This window comes from Onychostruthus taczanowskii, unplaced genomic scaffold, assembly GCF_017590055.1.
Source record: "Onychostruthus taczanowskii isolate IOZ18803 unplaced genomic scaffold, ASM1759005v1 scaffold1, whole genome shotgun sequence".
NCBI classification, from domain to species: Eukaryota; Metazoa; Chordata; class Aves; order Passeriformes; family Passeridae; genus Onychostruthus; species Onychostruthus taczanowskii.
In genome coordinates, this window is record NW_024496525.1 from 16,016,796 (window position 1) to 16,038,498 (window position 21,703).

Below are 21,703 nucleotides of genomic sequence, written 5' to 3' on the forward strand. Positions count from 1 at the left end.
TTAGTTTTTCCTCCAGTATTAAAATTTAGAATTTATTTTGTGTAAGAAAATAAAATGAGAGTTGTTAAGAGATAAAACTGTGGAGATTTATAAGGTAAGCATTGGAAGTTGTAACTAACTATCTGTAACTGATGTTTTAGTAATACTTGTACAAAGTCTAAAAAAAAAGTTTTCCCTGTTTTTTCCCAACAGCCTGCTTTCCGTTACGACTGTGTGGTACAGACTACAGGTGATACATGGCATATTCCCTACAAAGATGCTTTTGAGGAAAAATATTCATATCAAGTACCAAGAAAATGGCTCTGCATTCACCAGAAATTATGAAGAATGTAACTGGACAAGCTGAAGCTACCTTCTTTCTTTCTTTCTTTTTATTTTTTTTTCCTTTTTTTTTTTGTAATCACTGTTGCTGGCTAGGAGAATTCAGCAGGACAGTTATGGAATTAAATGTGTGAGGTGTGTTACTAAAGAAAATTGAGCGACTGCTTTTGACAAAATCATTCCTGCATACATCTCTTAACATCAGTGGTGATCTAGTAGGGATGAATTATATCCATTATTTCCATTTTTACAGGCAATTTTTGTGATTTGAATTAAAACTTGCTTTTTCCTGTTGGAATTAGAGTTTGGGCATTTTTATATTTTTTTTTCTCAAGCTTTTCCTCTACACTGAAATAAACTCTTGAAGAAATTAAGCAAGACTTGCAAAGTACCTTCAGAGTTTGTGGTGCTGAACTTGCAAGAGTGTTGCACAATGTCAACCTCTGTTCAGTGGAGCTAGGGGGGACAATGGTGCATTTACCATTCACCAGACACACACAGACCTAAGGCTTCCTCACTCTAATTAGAATTTGTTTGACCACATAGAATGCAAGAGATTGGTTAGAGGAGCATATAGCAATCATTTGCTTGGAAGAATAAAGAAACAACCAGTGGAATGTGGGGCTCTTCCACACTCCTAAATTTGCCGTTTCTGACAGGATTTGGCATTACTGCAATAGTTTGCTGATGGAAATGCATGGATTTTTTAAATGAAAATGGATAGCTAGAAATTGTTAAAGATAGGACAAAATTGATTCTTGTACATTACTATAAAATCTGTTCCAAGTTATAAAGCAAAAAAGTAGTATAAATTACAGTAAAAGTGTTCTGAGTTATTTGTAAGTGTGTGTGTGGTAAATGTGTTTGTTTATTGCACTTACAAGTGTAATGCAAACCTTTCTCCCCCAAAACATAGAAATGCCACATAATTCTCAGATTAAATATCCTGGGCTTGTTGCATCTGTTTCATACAAAAATCCTCTGTTCAAAACTGAGATGAAACATTAAGATCTTTTTGTATAGAACTCGCAGATCTGAGTTCTTGCAGGCCCCATGACGAGCTCCCTCAGGACTCAGCACTTAAGCATGTTCCCTGCTTTTTTTTTTTCCAGGACAGTCCTGACACATGTTCTACTTCTGGTATCAGTTTTTAAACCAGCAGATATGATTTGCATACAGTCATGTCCTTCAGGTGGAAAGTGCAGAAAGTGTAGAGGAGCTGGGTGCCTCTTAAGGTAACATAAAACCTTGGCTTTAAATTCGTCATATTGTTGGTAGTGTTCATCACAGACTCTTTTCCTGAACAGAACATGACAGCTCCTATGGAGTCCAGCAGGAAAAGCAGAGGGATTGGATCTACTTCTCTCATTCCTCAATACTTCTAATTTGTCAGAAGATTGCTTTTATAATTCCTTAAGTTACAGAACTGCCACATCGCCTTGAAAGTGGAAATGCTGCTTTTAACTGAGGTGTCTGCTCCTGTGCAGGAGTGCTGAGTTAGCAGCTGCTGCTGTGTATGAAGTTGTGCATGGCCTGAGCTGGTGTCAGTCAGTGCTGTTACAGTGCTCCTTTGGTCCTAGCTCTGATGGTCGTGCAGCCCAAAGCAATGCAGAGATGGGTCTTAAAACTGTGTTTTGGCTGGGTCAGCATTGGCATTGTTGCACTCAACTGGCACCATTGCACAAGTACTGGTACCTGTGTGGGGTTCAAAATGTCAGGCTGCAGAAGGTGGGTCCCTGCAGCAGCTCTGCCCTAGGTCAGCCCTAGCTGAGCAGAAACTGCACCTTCAGAGTACCCATTTCATTGCCATTGAATTTTGTATTTTACCTCGCCCTCGTCATTAACAGGCATGCATAATATCCACATATAACTGTAATAAATGCATCCTGTACTTCCTTTTTAATCAGGACATGTCCCTAATCAATCACTTGGGTTTCACCTTAAAAACTGTTCTTAGAGAGATACTGTAATTCCTTCTAAATAACAACACTTCCTAAATACACATTATTAGTATATTTAGGGGATGATGGAACAGATTATGGAATTTACAGCTGGAAGATCTTACAACATTGGTGTCAGATTTGTGACTTGTTTTTTAATATGTACACTTCTCTGTAAATACCTACAGGGAATTAACAGCCTTTGTGGAACCAAAGGGGAAACATTAGTGATGACCCTACAGACTTTTTCAGGTGTATGCTACCTGTTACATAGATGCACATGGTATCCAGAGGCTCAGTTCTGAAGTTAATTATTTTAATTTTATTTCAGACATCGTGAAATAACATTTCTTTTGTGTTGCTCTAAGTCTTCAAATTTCAGATTACTGAAATATGGCATTTCAAGATAACAATGACTATGAGGATTTGCTTCCAAGTATCTGAAAGGAATTCTGAGGTTTCACTAGCAATAAAAAGAAAAGTGAGAGCCAAACCAAAGCCAGTAACAAATAGCAGATCTATTTGACATCTACAGCTGTTTGTATAGTGGTACGGTAAAAATTCAAGGTAATTTGTTACACAGATGGGTTCATGCTGAATGCCAGAAGGGCAAGTCTTCCAAACAGTGCAGCAGTTGGTACCCCCAAAGAGACACTGACTGCCATTTGCTGTGACACTGAGTGAGGAGAATGGGAATCAGAAGGAATGTGCCCTTAGCTTAGCCAGACACACCGGCAAGATAGAGTTGAGAAAGAACTGATTCAGCCTGCACTCCAGCTATTACCACCTCCAAGATCTCCCACTTACTGCTTACTATGTTAAAAAGATGACAGTGAGAACAGCTTTCCTCAGGATCCTGCAACACAGAATTTGACTCCATACCCATACTCATCAGAAGTGATTTAACATTAAACCAAAAGCATGATTGCTCTTCTGAAACAATGCTGTAGTGTGGAAGCTGTATCCTGATAGTAGCTTAACTTCCACTCTGTCATGTCCATGGTATTGAGCAACTATTATTCTTTCCTTTATCTAATTCAGATACTGAATCTTTGATTCCAAATGTAAGGATTTTCTTGGTTACTGTTTGGCAATCAGGCTGAACACTTGATCTTTACTTAGATTTTCTCATGCCCTTTTTCTCAGGGGAAAAAAAAATAATTCTAGAGAATCAAAGAGCTCTGTAGATGGAAGAACTGTAAAGGTATGGATCATCATCTTGGAGAAACTGATCTTAAGAGACTCAGAGGTCATAAGAATCACAAATGTTCTGGAAGGAATTCCTAGGGATCTGTCGTTGGCTGTGTCAGTACAAAAGCATCAAATGATACTGGCAGATAGATAAAAGGTTCAGATAAAAGCTGAGTTTCAGACAAAACCACACATGTTATTATGCAGACCAGCTCTTTGCCATGGCATGTTGTGGGTTCAAGAAGTACATGTGGGTTCAAGGAGAGACCAGAAAGTTCATGAAGGGGAACCAGCAAGGGTTACTAAATAACCAGACACTATCTCTGCCTTGGGAAGTCCTTCCCGATGGTTGGAGACTGGGAGAGGATTCAGGGAGTGTATCATGAAAGGCCCTCTCTAGTCTTAAACTCTTGGGTATCCCTTTTGGCCACATTTGGAGACAGAGCATTGGACAAGACTGGCTCCGTTCTGACCCAGCAGATGCAGTCATACGCGTTCACGTTCTGTGTTCCCGTGCTTGCAGCACCCCTTCAAACTTCTCGTGTCTGCCCACAAAGTCCCTCCCTAATGAAAGGGACACACTCTGAGTCCTGTAATATATAGTGGGACAGTATTCTCCCATAGTATTAATAAGCAAGGAGAAGTATTTTGAAAAATTTGAGAATTCAGACTTTCAGTGTGTGGCATACACCTTTATTCTGCTATTTCAGCAAAGAATAAGCTCACCTAATAATCATTTCAAAGCAGAGGCGTGGATGCCAGAACGCAGCTTTTCCAACTCTTTTAATGACCAACTTTTAAAAAATGCCTTGCCACAAAGAGCAGGGGAATTCCAGGATGTTGAAAGGCAAAAAACTTACATTCACGAGTTTCAATTTGGGGAATTTCCCTTTGGACTGGACACGGATAAAAAGTCTTTTAAACGTCGCATTATAACGCAGCTGCGGCAACAATTACCTATGAATACCTTAAACATATTTTTTGAGGTACTTGCTTTAAAATTATTCGAGAGCACACGCGGAAACATTTCGTTTGGAACTTTGGGAGGGGTTTTGTTTTCCCGGCTGGCTGGTGATACTTTGATTCAGCGTCGATGGATGCCGCGATGATACTGTTATTCCGTTTCCTGCCGCTTCCCTCGGGCACGTCCGGCGGGCTTCCAGGTTTCCACGAACGAGCAGCGCCGGCGCAGCCCCGCAGTGACAGTGGCAGTGACAGCGACACTCACAGTCACAGCGACAGCCACAGCCGCCAACCCCGCCTCCCGCTCGCGACCTGAGTGACGTGGCGCGGCGCGGCGGCCGCGGGGTTCGGGCATGCGCGGCGCCGGCGCCGGACCGTGACGGTGCGGGAGCGGCGCGCGCCCCCGCGCCTGCGCGGGCTGGGCGCGTGACCCGGAAGCGCTCCGGCGGTGCCTGCGGCTGCGGCGGGGCCCTGCACGCGGACAGCTCCCCCCGGCCGCGCGCCGCTCCCGCGCCGCTCCCGCCATGTCCCGCGGCTCCAGCGCCGGCTTCGACCGGCACATCACCATCTTCTCGCCCGAGGGCCGCCTCTACCAAGTCGGTGCGTGTCCGGGCCCGCGCGGCCGCCGCCGAATTGCCCCGTCACGGGCCCGGTCTGCCCCCGGCCTGCCCCCGCCGAGCGGGGCCGCGGCCGGCTCGCGAAAGCTCCGCCGAGCCCCGCAGCCTGTGCGAGGGGCGAGACGCGACGCCTCTGGTGGCCCGGGAGTCCCGGCTCCCGCCTGGCCTGGTCCCGCGGTGTGTGGGGGAAGGCCTGGTGGGAGCGTGGCCGGCGGCGGTCCCGGTGGTGCCGGGGAAGGGATCCTCGCATGAGATAAGGGAAACCTAGGGCCGGGCTGGGCTCTCTCCGGTGTCCCCTGCCACCGGGAGGGCCTCCTCTGAGTCCTCGGTGTTCGATTTCAGACGCTGGGAGACCAAGCTTGCAGCTCTGCAGAGGCTGCTTAAGCTCCCTTAAGTGTTTCTTTGAATGAATCTTGCCAAACCTCGGAGCTCTGCGTTTTGGGATCTGAGAACAACGATAGCTGTTTGAAATGGGATTTGAACTGCCTCAAACCCTGCATGCCAGAGTGACAAAGTCAGTTCTTGGATGTAACTCATGCACGTTCTTGTTACACCTGAATGGCGCTTGTTCTGCACACTGTGGCCTGTGAGATAGGAGCAACCATCCTTCGTTTTCAGGTTTCTTGGAATAATCTGGAGCTGAGCTCCAGCTTCTTCTGTAAGCCCCTGGTTCTGTTATTCCTGTTTTTGCAGTGCACCAGATTGTGCAGAAGCGCATCCTGGTGCCCGTTGTGCAGGATGCAGGCAGCTCACAGTGTGGCAGGACAATAGTTTGAGAGTGCCCCTGGAGGAGCCTCTCAGCAGGGAGAGATGAACTGTTCTGCAGCATCATCCTGACCTGCCTTCCCCAGCTGCAGGGCCTTCACTGCACACGCACTGCATGTTATGTCTGTAAATCCATCTGTTCTCCAGGAAAGGAGCTTGCTGGGGTCAGATTGCATTAATTGCCTGTGGCAGCCATATAGGTTTTTTGTGACTGCCCTTGAGTTTTTCTCAGGAAGAAGCCAGTGTGGATTCACATGGACAGGTGGCCCACTCTTGAGCAGTCCTTTCTGCAAGGAAGAATTAGAAAGGTGCCTGTACTAGTTACCTACACGTGGGTGCTGACTTATATCTGGAGCATGTGTAATGCTTATTATTCCTTATACATAGGGATGGTAGGGACAGTGCTTCCTCACACAGGGTTTCAGTGGCTCTGTGACAGAGGAGTCCTGGGCTCCTACCTTCAGCTGCCATTAAAACAGGTTGGCTGGTCTGCATCACTTCCCACTGTCTCTTTCACAGTGCTACTTGTTGGGAATTGTTTCTGCATTCTGTCGCAGAGAGGAAACTGAGCCTTGGTTTTCTGTCTCTGGGGTATATGTAGCCAGTAGGTTATGTATGAGAAATGTGTGGTACCTCCATACCTTTTAACGGTGTCTCAGAAACAAGTATCTGCATGTGTATTTGAGAGCTTCTGCACACAGCCTGAAGCTGGCTTAAAGCTAATTTAAGTACCTATGTGCTATAGGAAGAAAAATATGTAGATGTTAACTTCAAGAAAGAATGAGCTCACTTTATTCACAGCCAGGCTGGTAACTCGGGCATGGTGCACATGGATGTCTCTGTTTGCCAGCATCTAGCCACAGCATGGGCAGAAATCTCATGTTTGCTTGCAATCAAATGTCCACATCTAGGTGGTTTAGTTTTATCTTTGTCTCTTTGCTGGATTAAGGTTAGCTAGGGGCTGTCGAGAATGAGCATGGACATGTGTTGCTTTAAGATTGCCTTAAAACTTGAGTTTTTCCTGGAATTTGGCAGTATGGGAACAGAGATTTCCACCATAATGATATTGGACTGAAATGCCTATACTTTATCTTACATCTGTCTTCTGCTTCTAAAGCTCAGAAAAAACTCATGTGCCTTTGATCTCATATTAGAAAACTTAACAGTTATTTCCCATTACTGTGGTTAAAATCCCTCAGAGCATCAGTGTTCTCTTGCTGCCTGTTAGTTTCAATCTTCAAAGGTGATGTTTCTTCTGAGTGGAGTTTTGAGAGGTGAAGAAAATTACTACAGTAAAACTTCTGGCTGTTGCCATGTATTCAGGGAACAGCAAGGGGCTGCTATTTTCAGAGTCAATGTCTGCATGCTGCTCAAATACTTACATAGTAGTAAACAGACTTAAAACAGCACTAGCAACTTGGATTTGTTACATTGTAAGAGCCACTTCACGTTTTGGCATGTTTCCTTGAAAACTGAGCAATGGTGGTGGTAATCAGGGGCTGCAGTTTCTCAAGCCTGGTTTTTGGTAGTTGTGAGCAAAAACTAGTTTGTGAGGGCACCTATTCCTGCTGCCACCTAAGTGTCACAGAACCACAGAATGGCTGAGATGAGGTGGGCCCTCTGCAGATTGTCTGGCCCCAAGCCCCTGCCCAAGGAGGCCCACCTCGAGCTGGATGCCCAGGAGTGTTTCCAGGTGGGTTGTACAGGCAGCCTGCTCCAGTGCTAAGTCACCATCACAGTAAAACATGTTTTCAGGTGTTGAACCCTCCTGTTTCAGTTTGTTCCACTCCTCTCTGATTTGGTCCTGTCACTGGGCATCACTGAAAAAAGGCTGGCTCTGTCCATCTGCTTTACACCCTGCCTTCAGGTTGTTGTACAAATGTTGCAAAGCACAAAAAAAAGTGTGCAGGGCTGCAAGCATGGCCAGTTTGCAGGCAGTGCTGGCTCACGTCTTACTGGGGTTTGTGCTCTGCTCCAGGCTGGCACTCATCCCAGGTGGACAGAGTTGTACAGAGGGAAAGGGGGAACATCCTTTATGGCACATTTGGGTAACCAAATGTGTAAATGCTCTGATGTCTGACAGTAGTAAATACAGTGTCATAAATACACCACAATGAGGCCTTCCTTAACACTGACTCTGCAGATTGAACATTAATACGCAAAGTTTGAATTTTTTTTCATCTTCAGATTATTACTTCTCTGTTGTGCAATCTCTTCTATAGATCTGAATGCAGCTTTTAAAATAGCCAAGTTTTTGCTCTCATTATTTTAAGATAGTTTTAGCAATTTACTCTGCTGTTTGTAGACATGTTCTAAATTCTGGATTCACATGCATAGCTAACAAAAAAACTCACCTACATTTAGCTGCTGTCTGAAACTTACCACTCAGCCAGATATTAGGAATTTCTGAATATTTATCAAATATTGCCAGGTAAACAGTTTTAAAGTTCTTGTGCCTAAGGCTTTTGAAACCATCAGTCAGGAGAAATTTATTTCATGGATTGTATCATGACTTACCTTAGTGTTTGCTTCTTAATCCATTGTACTTACATGAATAATATTGTTTAATTTGCCTCTGTGTCATTTTCACTATAAAAAGTGAACAAAAGCATTGCAATCAGAAAGTCAGAAAATATGGTAGTTAAAACCTGTCTCATGTGCCTCCTGTGTCATCTTACCAGTTTTCATCTATATCAGTAAAAAATTAGAAAAGAAGCTTGCGTTAAAATACTAAAATTCACATCAAGAATTCTTCTGTAAGAAATTATGGTTACTGTAGATTAAGGTTGGACAATTTTGGTCAAGTTCAGAACAGCCTTTTTGTTCTAAAACTTATTCTGATGCTGTTAAGCTTGAACGGAACAAAACGTCAAGTTAGAAGACACATTTGAAGGAAGCAGTGACAGTGGTTTTGTGAAGAGAGTCAATGCACATTGTACTAAAGGTCTTAAGGACACAAAGTATTGCACAAGTATTAAAGTATTAAAAGGCCAGAAATTGGTGAGATTTGTGTGTTGGCTGAAATTGTTACATGTACTAGTGTCTCTGACACAAGTTTTTTTATTAATATTTGTATATTTTTCTAGAATATGCATTTAAGGCCATAAACCAAGGTGGACTTACATCTGTAGCTGTTCGTGGGAAAGATTCTGCAGTAATTGTAACACAGAAGAAAGTACCTGTAAGTAGCCTGCTTTTGAGGGGAGGTCTGAAAGGAGAGGAGAAAAAAAGATAGGGTGAGACTCAGCAATATTGATATTATACTTGTTAACACTGACATAAATTGCTGTTTGAACGGAATATCTAATTATCATTCTGCTTATTACAAGTTCTAGCTCCATGTAGTGTTCAACTGTACATTTTCTCATTAGTATTGCTATATTGGTTTTCTCTGTAGTTGTTGAAGGGATAAATCTAAAAATATAAGTAGACCCTGCTGTATTGAGCATGCATTCATTGCTCTGGCTTGTAAGGGCTGAGTTGTCCATAACCAATTCCCTGATTCCTTGAATTTCTGCTGAGAAAATATTATACCGATAGCACGTAGAACAGGTTTTCATGAGTGTTTCAGCTCGGTGGTGATGTACTGTTGAAAAAGGGGGGAAATTCTTTTATGTTTGAAGGGCAGCATGCAATAAGAGAGCAAACTTTGTATGTGGGTTCTCAAGGTTTCTTCAGATAGAAAAGGACTGTGATGTTGATCATGTTCGTGTTGCTATCCTTCTCCAGGTCTGTGGTTTTAATCTTCCCTATTCTCCAATTTCTTCCTTCATATGCCTACAGCAGTAAAGATTGGAAAGCCTGAAAGACAGTTTTTAGCTGTTATGGGTCCTTTGGGCTCTTCTGTAAAAACCAGAGGATTCAGAGTTTGGGGTTTTTTGTTTGTTTTCTTTTTACTTCAAGGACAGTGTTTGCTATTGCATTCTTTCTGTTTCCTCTTTAGGACAAGTTACTGGATTCCAACACAGTGACTCATTTATTCAAGATTACTGAAAATATTGGTTGTGTGATGACAGGAATGACAGGTATTTAATTCACCAGTCTGGTTTTGGAGAACTTACCTAGTTCTAATGGGTATATTTAAAGACAATGTAAAGTTGGACCTGGAATTTATATTCTCAGGCAATGCTAGAAATAAAGATGGTACATATTCAGTGGAATTAATATTATTTTTTTTTTGTCTAGCTGACAGCAGATCCCAGGTGCAGAGAGCCCGCTATGAGGCTGCTAACTGGAAGTACAAGTATGGATATGACATCCCTGTGGATATGCTGTGTAAAAGGATTGCAGATATTTCTCAGGTCTATACACAGAATGCTGAAATGAGGCCCCTTGGTTGCTGTAAGTACAGTGTATGAAAATGGTCTTTAATGTTTCTTGTCTAAGTTTGCAAATTCATATATAAGAAATTCTCACCCATCTTCAGGTAACTGAGTCTGTAAGGGGGATGAACGGCTGAATTAGAGAGCAGTGTTGTAGGTCTTGAACTGGAGCCCTGATTTTACCACTGACTCAGCATTTGAAATAATGTAGCCTCTCTGATACTATTTCACCTTAGTTTTTGGAGCCTGGTCTGTTTGCACTGTGCAGTGATATCTGTGAGCAGGAGATGCTCTTTGTAACTGTGTTTGTTTGTGGTGGTTTGACCCCCTGGATGAATGCCAAGTGTCTGCCTGTCTCCATCAGTCCCTTCCTCACCTAGACACAGAAGAGAAAAAATACCATAGAAGGCTTTTGGGTCAAGATAAGGGCAGGGAGGGATCACTCACCAATTACCACCATGAGCAAAACAGATCCACCTTGGGGAAATTAGCTGAATTTGTTAACAAGCAAATAAAAATAGGATACTGAGTAGTAAAACAAAATCTTTGAAACACGTACCCCCTACCTCCTTCACAGATTTAATTTTATTCCTGGTCCTCTACCTCTCCCACAGTGGGCACAGGAAGATAGGAAGGGGGTCTGTGGTCCGTTCATATAGTACATTGTTTCTGCTGCTGTATCTTCCTCAGGGGGAGGACTCCTGACACTCTTCCCCTGCTCCAGTGTGTCTCCCACAGGAGATAGTGCTCCAGGAACTTCTCCAAAGTGAGTCCTTCCCACAGGCTGCAGTTCTTCCCAAACTGCTCCAGCAAGGAGCCCACCTTATGTGGGGTGCAGTCCTGCAGGAACAGGCTGCTCCAGTGTGGGCTCCGTTCTCCACAGCGCCACTGGTCCTGCCAGGAGCCTGTCCTGGCCTCCACATGGGGCCACAGCCTCCTTCAGGCATCCACATGCTCCACTGTGGGCTCCTCCAGGGTCTGCAGGTGGATGTCTCTCCGCCTTGGATGTCCATGGGCTGCAGGGCCACAGCTGCCTCACCATGGTCTTCACCACAGGCTGCAGGGGAATCTCAGCTCCAGCAGCTCCTTCCTTCCAAAATTTGCCTCAGTGTCTGCAAAGTTGTTCCTCTCACATATTCTCACTCCTCTCTTCTCTGTCTGCAATTTCCTTCTTTTTTTTCTTTCTTAAATACATTATCCCAGAGGCACTACCACCACTGTGGATGGGCTTGGCCTCAGCCAGCAGCAGGTTGGTCTTGGAGCCAGGTGGCTTCGGCTCCTTTGGACACAGGAGAAGCTTGTAGCAGCTTCTCACAGAAGCCAACCCTGCAGCCCTCTCACTACCGAAACCTTGCCAAGCCCAGTGCACTGTGTCTGGGTAAACATCACTGTTAGAAGACAGAGATGGAGAGTGCAATTATCTTTATGTAGGTTTTGTGGCTTTTTTATCTAGGTAAGATGTACGGATGTAGGATTTACAAAATTTTTTCTCCTAACTTAGCTATCCTATATGTAATGCAGAGGAAAAAGTGCCTAAAATATTTCCCTTGAAAATATTTTTACATGTCTTGTTTTGTAACAGCAAATGCAGCTTAGAAAGAAGTTGTGTGTTGAGTCATTTTTTGTAGATGTTCCTGTTCATCTTTGTGTTCTGGGGCTGGTTCTGACTTGTTTTTTTCTCTTACGTTGGGCTGTAAGCAAATTATAAACATACTGTTAGGCTGTTCAGGAACTGAGGTAAAAGACTTAACAGGTTTCCTCAATTACTTTTTCATTAAACATTCTGAGTTTCTCTTTGATTGGTTGGGTTTTGGATTTTTTTTTTTTAAGGAGAATAGTTTCAGAATTGATGAATCACTTCTCGTAATCATAGCAGGCCCTAAGACTTCTCACTAAAGAAGCGACATTCAGAGTTGCACCACAGTTTCCATGATGGGGCAATTCTCCTGTGCTTGTGTGCTTGTAATTGTCAGGAAGGATTGTTTCTTTCTTCCCTTGGCATTTCCCATACCTTGATACTGCTGGAAATTCCTTTTTTTAAATACATGAATAAAAATGTATTTTTCTTTACTTCCCTTAGCCTTTCTGAAAATATGAGGGGATTTTTTTTCTGTTGTAGTAATTGCTGCTCAGAAGTTTATCATCTCTAACTACTAGTTGAAAATTACACAAATGTAAAGTGAAAATAATTGAAAACCATGACCTTGTTCTGTTTTGGGTTTTTATTGCAAGTATTGCTTTTGACTTATTTTTTAATATGCATATTGAGACAATGCAGCTGTAAATCAAGAAGTGAGGGTGAACATATGCATTTCAGTGATGTGGTCAGTTTGTCCTACTTGAAAACTATCCAGCTTCGAAACACTTAGTCAGATGAATCTTCAAAGACTCAGTTATGTCGATATTTCCGCTTTTCAGATTTTTTTTTTTAATTTAAAGAGAAAAAGGTATGTAATGCAGTGTTTTTCAGGGTAACAGGGAATCTAAATTTGATCTTTTAATATCTCCATTAGTTTCAGTATGTTTGTAAAGTTGCTTTCTAGTAAAAGGCACATGCTAATAGAACTGTTGTTTGCACTTTTGTGTCGTATAACACAGGATGTGAGCTGTGGCTTGGTAAACTTTCTGTCAGGATAAAACTTTTATTTCCTGACTTTGTGGTTCTCTACACACTGAGCATGGCAAAAATGTTTGTATGTTTAATGAGAATGCCTTCTTTGGAAATGACAGAAATGTAGTTTCTGCTAAACTGAGTTGCACACCTGGTAATGAGATGCTGGTAAGAAATGGCAAATTAGAGATAAAAAGGAAATCCTAACTCCAGGTATGGGACTGATTCCCAGGGATTTATTGCTGTGTATGCATGTTTTTTCACAGAGAGGACTATCCATTCTGTTCTTCAGTTGAATTAAATTGCTAAAATGGGGAAAATAAATAAATTAACAAATTTTCTCTTCAAGGTATGATTTTGATTGGTATTGATGAAGAACACGGCCCTCAGGTATACAAGTGTGATCCAGCAGGTTACTATTGTGGATTCAAGGCCACAGCTGCAGGAGTTAAACAGACAGAGTCAACCAGTTTTCTTGAAAAGAAAGTAAAGAAGAAATTTGACTGGACATATGAACAAACAGTAGAGGTAGGCCAGCAGAAGGAAATTAAAATTTGTTTCAGGTATTTTTAATGAATATGCTGCATGTAGGCTTGCAATGCATAGAAATGTAGTTAGGCATTTCCTCTTTCCCTACAGTTCTGTATTGCTGCCAGAGCAAATACAGCTATTCCAACCAGAAAATCATTTGCAGGTATTCTGCAAGTGTTTGAATGGTCATCTAATGTGTTTTTTTTGCTTTATGTTAGCTGAAGCAGATTGTATAATTGTAACACTCCCACTGTAGCTGGTGTTTGGTTACTACAGTGCTTGATTTTGGGGATACCAGTATGACTTAACTTTTAGTGACATTTAAAATAATCTTCATATTAGAAGGTATTTCAAACAGTATCTTAGCATGATAAAAGGCTTTGGTTTTGTTGTGTCTTTTTCTGATATGAAAACATGTCCCTTTGTTTTTTGTAGATTGGGCTTTTTAGGGATAGGACTGGAGAGGGGCTGTATTCTATAGCTGTATTTGGAATTTCTAAACTGAGATTTTGAAGTGAGAGGAAGTAACTTTAAACCAGAAGGAAGGATAGTTTTTAGTGCTATGTCTATCAAGAAAAAAAAAAAAGAATTAGTGCTTTCTTTCTAATGATAGGGGGTTTTGTCATCTTTCAGACAGCAATAACATGCCTGTCTACTGTACTATCCATTGATTTCAAACCTTCAGAAATAGAAGTTGGTGTAGTCACAGTGGAAAATCCCAAGTTCAGGTAAGCAATCAGTGTTGATAAAACTTGCTGTGTTTCTCTGATTATGTGCAATTAGTTTTACCTTCTTGTGTAATTGTAAATTGAGAAAAAGAGATAAATTTAAGAGATTGAAGTTTTGAAGGGTTTTTTACTTGTAACTCTTCAAAATGTGTAGGGGTAGAAAACATTGTGTAAAAAGAATAATGCAGTTTTAAAATGTGTGACATGGTTAAGGGATTTGGTGGAGAAAAGCCATCTCCTTGATGTCTTAAAAGGGTATTGCTTTCTGTGATGATTGAAATGTAGTTACATCTGGTCTAGACGTGTTTTCATTCTTAGAAGCATAACAAATTTTCATAGTAATGGTATCTGGAGTCCACTTCCAAATCATAGTCATACTAACTAATGCAGTAAAGTCTGGTTTGTATTATGGAATATTTACAAGTCCCTTAAATTCTTTATTCTTTTTTGAAAATGAATCTTTAAATTATTCTTGCTCATCTTTTAATTGTTAGCATTTCTTAACATCTAAAATATGTAGTTAATAGATTATGGACTTGTGTAATTTGAAAAACTGTATTTAAATTTGGTAAGATTAAAAGATCATGGATTTAAAAAATCACTAGTGATTTGAAAATGGCTGAGCTATGTACTTTCTGAGTACTCTGCAGTCCCATCTAACATGAGAGCCAGGCACCTGCTATTTCATCCCTCCTCCATTATTGCCTGCAGCACACTGTGTGCACCAGGATTACTTGGCCAGTGTATCAAGGCAACACCTGGAAGTCTTCCTGCTGAGGGCAGGAAAGCTTCACATGGGATACAGTGTCCTTGACAGCCTGCTCACAGCACAGTGCAGAGCTGCAGGAGTATGCATGAAATGTGGGAGAAAAACTTTTGGGGAGTTTTAATAGTACAAAAGAACCCTCCAGGTATGGCTCACCTAAAATTTAGGTAAGTCTGGCTTGCTGCAGAGGGATTCAGTTATTTCTGCTTTAGTCTTTCATTGAGGGATTTTTTTATTTAAAAATAACAGAGGAGCAGTAAAATTGGGAACAAAGTCTGCTGTTACTTTAGTCTAACTACTTGGTAAGTGGGGACTGAAGAGAGTCTTCAAATCTTTGGGTCCTACAGGTTCAGTCTTTTAAGTGCTTCCTTCCAAATGTTGTTAAGGTGGACATGGTGATGATGGGTGGTTTTGCATTTGGTGGTGTGTGCTGAGGACAGCAGAGCAGCACAGTGTTTGTGAGAAAGCACATGGGAGCTGCATGACCCCTTCTCTCCTGCCACTCAAGGGATCAAGCTACCTTCTCACTAGGTCTCAGCTTGCAATTGCATTACTCATGAAGAATTACCTGTTATTTTTCTGTCATTTGTTACTTCCTTGCTCTCTAGTGCCTTTGATTCTTCCTTTATTTTTCAAGAGAATTGGAATGTCAGCCTGTGGCACTGGCAGCAAGGCTTTAAAGGGCAGAAAGATGCATTGCTGTAAAACTTATTTGTGTAGATATTAGGTTGTAATATTGGAGCTTAAGGGGAAGAATAATTTAAGCTATTTAAGATTTCTTTTTGTTCTTTCAGGATCCTTACAGAAGCAGAGATTGATGTGCACCTTGTAGCTCTGGCAGAGAGAGACTAATTAGCGTTCCCATTTCCATTGTCTGTGCTTCTGGCCAGGATGTTTGGTGAAAAGAAAACACTTAATAATGGTTTTAGATTATGGGTGGAAAACAGTGTTCACTATATGATGTATTTTACTCTGTACAAATAAAACAGAGGTTTTTGAAATTCTTGGTGTCTCCTTTCAATGTTATTTTTTAAACTTCCAATTCTATGAAATTGTCATCAAAATACTTGACAACTTTTAGTGTTTCTGTGATAATTGCCTGCTTTTTAATTGTATTTTAAGAGAAATTTTATGCTCCGAGCTGTATTTTTCATCTGAGCTATTTGGCTCTTTGTGTTAATATCAGTTCTTGTGGTGTGTGTTTCTTGAGATAATTTCTACATTCGTGTTCATTCTCTCCATGGCCTGATGTTGAAAGCCTTACAACATTACAGGTTTAATTGTGGGAAAGTTAGGAAGACCTTATTTGCTCAGGTTTATATGAGGATATAGGGCAAAAGCAGAAGGAAAATGCTTGAGCTGTGAGTCCGAGTCCAGTCCTTTGGACTGATTTATTTGCGGTGCATGTAGTGGATTTAAGAGATGTCTTCTATAATTAAACAGCTCTGAAGCTGACATTTATTTAGGGACAGTATTCTGTGTGTAGTGTACTTCGGGATTTTGGCTTAGTCACCTACCAGGTTTTGGGGCTTTGGGCAGTGTTGGGGCTAGACAGGGCCAACAGACAAAGTCCTTGAACAGGAAGGTCTCTGGGAAGCAATTCTTGCTCCTTCAGAGGTTTTGGGTTTGGAGATGAAACTGCAAAAACTTGAAGGTGAAAAAAACCCCTTTTTATTTTGCTTCAATTAAAGAAGTTTCAGCCTCAGCAGTAAACAGGGAGATGATGAAGTTGTGAGGGAGGAGGCACTGAGGAGAAGGGGAAGATTACCAGGCAGTTTTAGTTGTTGCACACAAGTCTCCTTGAAAGAATGCCAAGTTAGTGCAGCATAACTCCTTACCTTCATTCCTGTGCTGTGCCCTTCTCATATTGGCTTTAATTATTCCAAAATTCTCTTTGATTTTTTTCAAGGCATTTGGGAAGGACCTCATAAGTTGTCACAAACTGAGATTGTGACAACTTCTGGTCAATTTTTTTCTTCATGCCTTACAGTTAAAGCCCCTTGAATATGTGTTTTTCAAGTTCATTGTAGTAAAGAAGCTGCAATTCTGTGTTTGGTGGCTTCAATAAAGGATAATGCTAGCCCTGTGTGATAACTGAGTTGAGGAGAATCAGATGTACAGTGAATTGTGGAGTTCACAAAGCTTCTTGGATTTCTGTTCGTGCCTCCAAATTTCAGCTTCCCTCATGTCAGATAGTGTAGTGTAGATAAGATAAGCACCTCTGCTTCTGGTTTTGGGTTGGTTATCTGAGAATTCTGTGTGGGTTTGTGCAACAATCAGCACATTTGTGCAGCTAATGGCACATTTAGAAAGGTCTGTGTTACTTCAGCTGCCAGTGATAGCTCAGTTTCTGAAAACCCCTAGGGCCTTTTTTCCTAATACTCCAGTTGTATAACAACCTGGAATTTGAGTAGGCTTAGGTCATTATTTAGTCTGCCACAAAATTTCATCTATCAATAGGTTGTTCTTGATCAGCTTTAATAATATATGGAAAATGTCACTAATGACTTCTTGAACAAAAATTAAAGGGAAGATGGCAATCAGGGATCCATATGACTAGAGCACATTTCCATAATATTCAGTATCAAAATTCCCAGCAAATCCTTTAATTCTACATTTTGGAGCTTGTATGGGATTGTATAACTCAGGTGCTGGTTCTGAGAGCAGTGGGTGTTTGTTCATACCTTGCCTGTTTTGCAATGCAGAACATCTCACCTCGTGTTCAGAGATGATGAAATAAGCTATCTACAATATATTAACTGTGAACATTGCCTTTTTTTTTATCAAGGCAACAGTGAACGTTGTCTTTTTTTATGACATTTTTGCTAGTATTTTTCCCTGTAGAAAAAATTTGTGGTTCTCTTTTCATATTAATAATGGGGATTTTTCTTTTTTAATCAAAGCTTTTTGTTTCTGAAGATAAGGCAGCAATGCAGGTGGGGTTACCTGATCAAATGGGAAACCCCCATGTACTACACATAACATAATTACATTTTTCACACCCTGGAGCAAGTATCACCTGCAACCAATCTGTACAGCTGTGGCTGGTGCTGAGCTGTAGCTGGTATCACCTGCTGCTTCAAACCTGGCACTTCAAAAGAAACTGGAGTATGAGTGGTACAATCCTGGTGCTTCTAGTTTGGGTAGAGCTCATAAAGAGTGATACCGGACTTGGGATTGCTCCATGTGTTTGTGGTTTGTTGTGCCAGTGCTGAAAACTGGCAGATGCAGTTACAGTATGAATGCACAAGTAGTTAAACAGGAATAGGATCAAGTTTTATTTGCATACCAGACCCACATCAGTGCTACCTGCACTGGCTCTGCACTGCCTGGTAACTGTCCACGTTACACTACCAGTGTTCTTTATCTCTGCTGTAGTGTAAGGATGCTGATGCCAAGCACACGCAGTCAGCCTAGGTAAATCTATTTATTGAACTCCGGAAATCATCTGGATTTCTGATGAGTAACCTCCCTCCCTCCATGCAAATGGAGCCCCAGAAACAGTAATGGTATGTGTTATAAACAGAAGTAGCTCCATGGGGAGCCAGTTGCTCACCCATCCCATGATGTGTTTATCCAGCTGTGTGCTGGACATTTTGTCCAGAAGGATCCTGTGAGAGACAGTATCAAAGCTTCACTGAAATCCGAAAGGATTAGATCAACTGGCTTCCCCTGATCAGCTGGGTGGGTTAGCTTGTCATGAAAGCAAATCAGGTTTGATAAGCAGGACTTTCCCTTCACAAAGCAGTGCTGGCTGTGATCCGTGACTGCATTCTTTAGGTGTTCAAAGGCATTTTCCCATTTTACTAATTATCTTCCTAGGCAGCCTGAAGTCTGCTCTCCTCATACTTAGAGCTGAAGTTTTGCTGGCCCTTTTCCTCCTGTCAACACAGATTTTAGACTCAATTGCTTGGTGGTCACTGTGGCCAATCTCCAGTCACGAGACCCTCTCTTAACACACAACAATCCTGTTCAGGCAGGCAGTAGTGAACTTGTGTAGGATTTCAGGTGTGTCTTAAGAGCACTACGTGCTGCTGTGTAATGCACAGTATTTGGCTGTATCTTTTCACTGTGAAGCGGATGACAGTCTAAGGACAGGGGTAGATGAGGAGTTCAGATGGGGCGAATATGTACAGATAGATCACAGCAACTTTAATGACATGGAATTATATGCAGCCTTCTCTGTCCTGTTTTGCATTAAATCAATGTCCAGGTTTACCAAATAAGAAATATTTTGGTTCAGCACACATTGTTGGAAGTAATATCAAAGAACTATGTCTGTCATTTTCTAGCATCTGAAGAAAAATAAGTACATAACTTTTCCATTTTTTTTTCCCCTGGCACAGAAGCAAAGCCTGGTATTCTGAGTTCTGCAAAACAGTAGCCTTACTGGATCATGAGATCAAGCTTTGTGAGGCATATCCATAGCAATATTCATGTTTTCTTCTAGGGAAAAAAGCTACCAGAGTAGTAATGGTAGGGACATTGCTTTTCCTTTTATCATCAGTGAATTTTTGCTTTTTCAAATGGGAATTTTTTAAATTGTAACAGCTTGTTCCAGCCAGTTCTTGCTAGTAACAATTTGTTCTGTTCTGTTGTTTTGTTGTAACCCAACCTACTCGGAAACAATGCAAGACATCCTGTAGTTCAGGATCTGTTGAACAGTAAAGCTCTCATGCCCAAACTAAAACAAGGATCATCACATGCTTATGCAAAGCTGTTTAAAATAGTCTGGACTTTTTTTGTTTATTGTGGTTCTCATATTTTAGAAAACCCCATAAACATTTTAACCAGTCCTTTGTAGTATATCTACATAGATAAACTTGCATTTTTAAGCGACTGACAAACCCCTCAGTTATTTGCAGTATTTGCTGCTCTTCACTAAGATTTTCTTAGCATACTCCTCTTTTCTGTAGTAATGGTCTTACCCACATCACCACCTTCTATGAAAATTCTGTGCTGCAATGTTAAATATGGTAACTCTTAGGTACTTCACTATAAACCTGATGAATAAATAGAGCCAGCATATCACTAAGTCAAAATCCAGCTAACTGCTTGGCAGAGCTGAGTCATCTTCCAAGCAGTGTGTGCTTCCACTTTTTGGGGATGGTGTTTTTCTCCTGGTTCCTTTTAGAGCCTGCCAGTCATAGCTGAGCTTCCTGGCACTGCAGCTGCACTTCATGGCTGTCTCCTACCTGTCATCGTGGCTTAGCTGATACATGAATTGAACCACAAGCCTCTGGAATGAAGTTTTCTCTCTGAGCCTCTAGCAGCAGAGTATGCAATGCAGATTAGCATACACAAGTCAAGACTTCAATTTTTTGCCAGCAAATTGTGTTTGTTTCCTCTTCTGGAAAACTGACTCTTGTGACACCCAGTGACATGAAGAGTTGTGAACATAAGGTATTTAATTCTTTGTGAGATTCCTTAGACTAGAAAGCAACCCTCTCTTAAGTTAGAGAGTCAAATTTACTAGCTGATGGAGAAAAATAGCATGAATATGCATGGACCAGGATTGCATGAGCAGGAATAGGGATGCCACTCATTGCCATCTGATGGTGCTGTGATGTTTGCAGCTGTGCTCAATCTCCCTGGGTTTTTCCTGGCTCTTCCTTCAGCAAGCAGTCGTGCTCATTTGTATTTGTAAAGAGCCATTCTCTTTACTTAATTAATGGAAAACATTGGGGTTTTTTGGTTCAGTTCTCTGTTGCATAACCTGAGTGACCTGACCCCGTCTTACTCTGAGTCCAAATTGGCTGCAGTGCAGGTGCAAGAGAGGGAAGAGGGAAATGGGATTGCACTGCCTCTGCTTTAATCCACGGTGAAACCACAGCCTTCATCACCAAAGAACAGGAGTTTCCATAGCTCATTATCCCCTTGGCTAGTCTTTGCCTTAACCTATATGATGACACCTGGCTCACCAGAGCTGTGTTTGCCTTTGTCAGCAGGTGACTCGAGCCTTTGCTTGGGCAGCATCAAGACTGCTCCCACCTCCTCTGAGGGAGGTTTCTTTGGAGACAGTGCTGTTATAGCAGCTCCTTCTCAGTTCCTCTGTTCCTGTCAGCACTGTGTAGCCCAGCAATTTCCAGGGCTACCCAGGGAACCTGATACGGAAACAAGCTTATGTTTAAAAAAAGCCAAAACAACAAATCCCAGCCAGAACAACAGCTCAGTGTGGACACTGGTTTAACATTGGTGCTGGTGCTGCGATAGTAGTACCAGCACAGGGGGCAGTGCAGCACAGCATCCGTAAGGAGGGGCGGGTTAAACTGGTGGCACACCTGACAGGAGTCACAGTCAAAATCCTCCCTTGTAAGTAAATATTTTCCTCAGGGAAAGACGGGATATTAGTTGTCACAATCCATAGAAACCTCCTTCATGGAATCTAACTGCAGGCTGGCGTGCTTGGCTAGGCAGGGAGTCTCTCTGGGCAGTGCATTAGGTGCATTTAGGAAACCAGAACTTTGAACAAGGTATCAAGAAAACCTGCAGCAAGCTGGCTGCTAGAGAAGGCAGCAGCTGCCTTGCATTGGGTTTTAGCACAAGTGGGATGGGCAGCCTTTCTTTCTTTTCCTTTTCTGTCTCTTAAACCACTTGTAGCCTTGCATACCTTTAGGGCATTGTGAAGAAATTTATTTGCATTGAATGTTAGCCTGGTTTCAGTTAACAGTCTTTGGAAATGCCTGCTGACAGAAAAAAAAACACAAAAAGCGTTTTACATCTAAGGATGTGGTGAACCTTGAAAATAGGCTACCAGGTTAGCTTAGTTACTCACTGCCCCTGAAGGTAACAGGAAGCAGGCTGAGGATTGCTGGAGTCAAAGCTGTTCGCAGAAAGGATGGGAGAGAAAGGAGGATTTTTGGTGGTGACCAGGAAGGCTGCCTGACTTGCCACAAGGTAGTGAGTGGCAAGTTGCCCAAAACCTCAGTCTCCAGTGGGTTTTTTTCA

At 41.9% G+C, this 21,703-nt stretch overlaps 2 protein-coding genes across 3 annotated transcripts in view; both read left to right on the plus strand.

The window, feature by feature from the left end:
* Positions 1-619, plus strand: part of LOC121331762 (protein only RNase P catalytic subunit) — a 37,262-nt gene extending 36,643 nt beyond the window's left edge. For both annotated transcript variants that reach the window (XM_041396492.1, XM_041396501.1), the window contains exon 8: positions 193-619. In XM_041396492.1, coding sequence (XP_041252426.1) covers positions 193-324 — 132 coding nt within the window. In that variant the 3' untranslated portion in view covers positions 325-619. The remainder of the gene's footprint in view (positions 1-192) is intronic.
* A 4,221-nt stretch (positions 620-4,840) lies between these two features.
* PSMA6 (proteasome 20S subunit alpha 6) lies at positions 4,841-15,756 on the plus strand. The gene is made up of 7 exons (XM_041397199.1): positions 4,841-5,015; positions 8,884-8,978; positions 9,741-9,822; positions 9,983-10,138; positions 13,080-13,258; positions 13,895-13,989; positions 15,550-15,756. The coding sequence occupies exons 1-7, from the start codon at positions 4,940-4,942 to the stop codon at positions 15,605-15,607; spliced, it is 741 nt and encodes a 246-aa protein (XP_041253133.1). The 5' UTR covers positions 4,841-4,939; the 3' UTR covers positions 15,608-15,756.
* Positions 15,757-21,703: the final 5,947 nt, after the last annotated feature.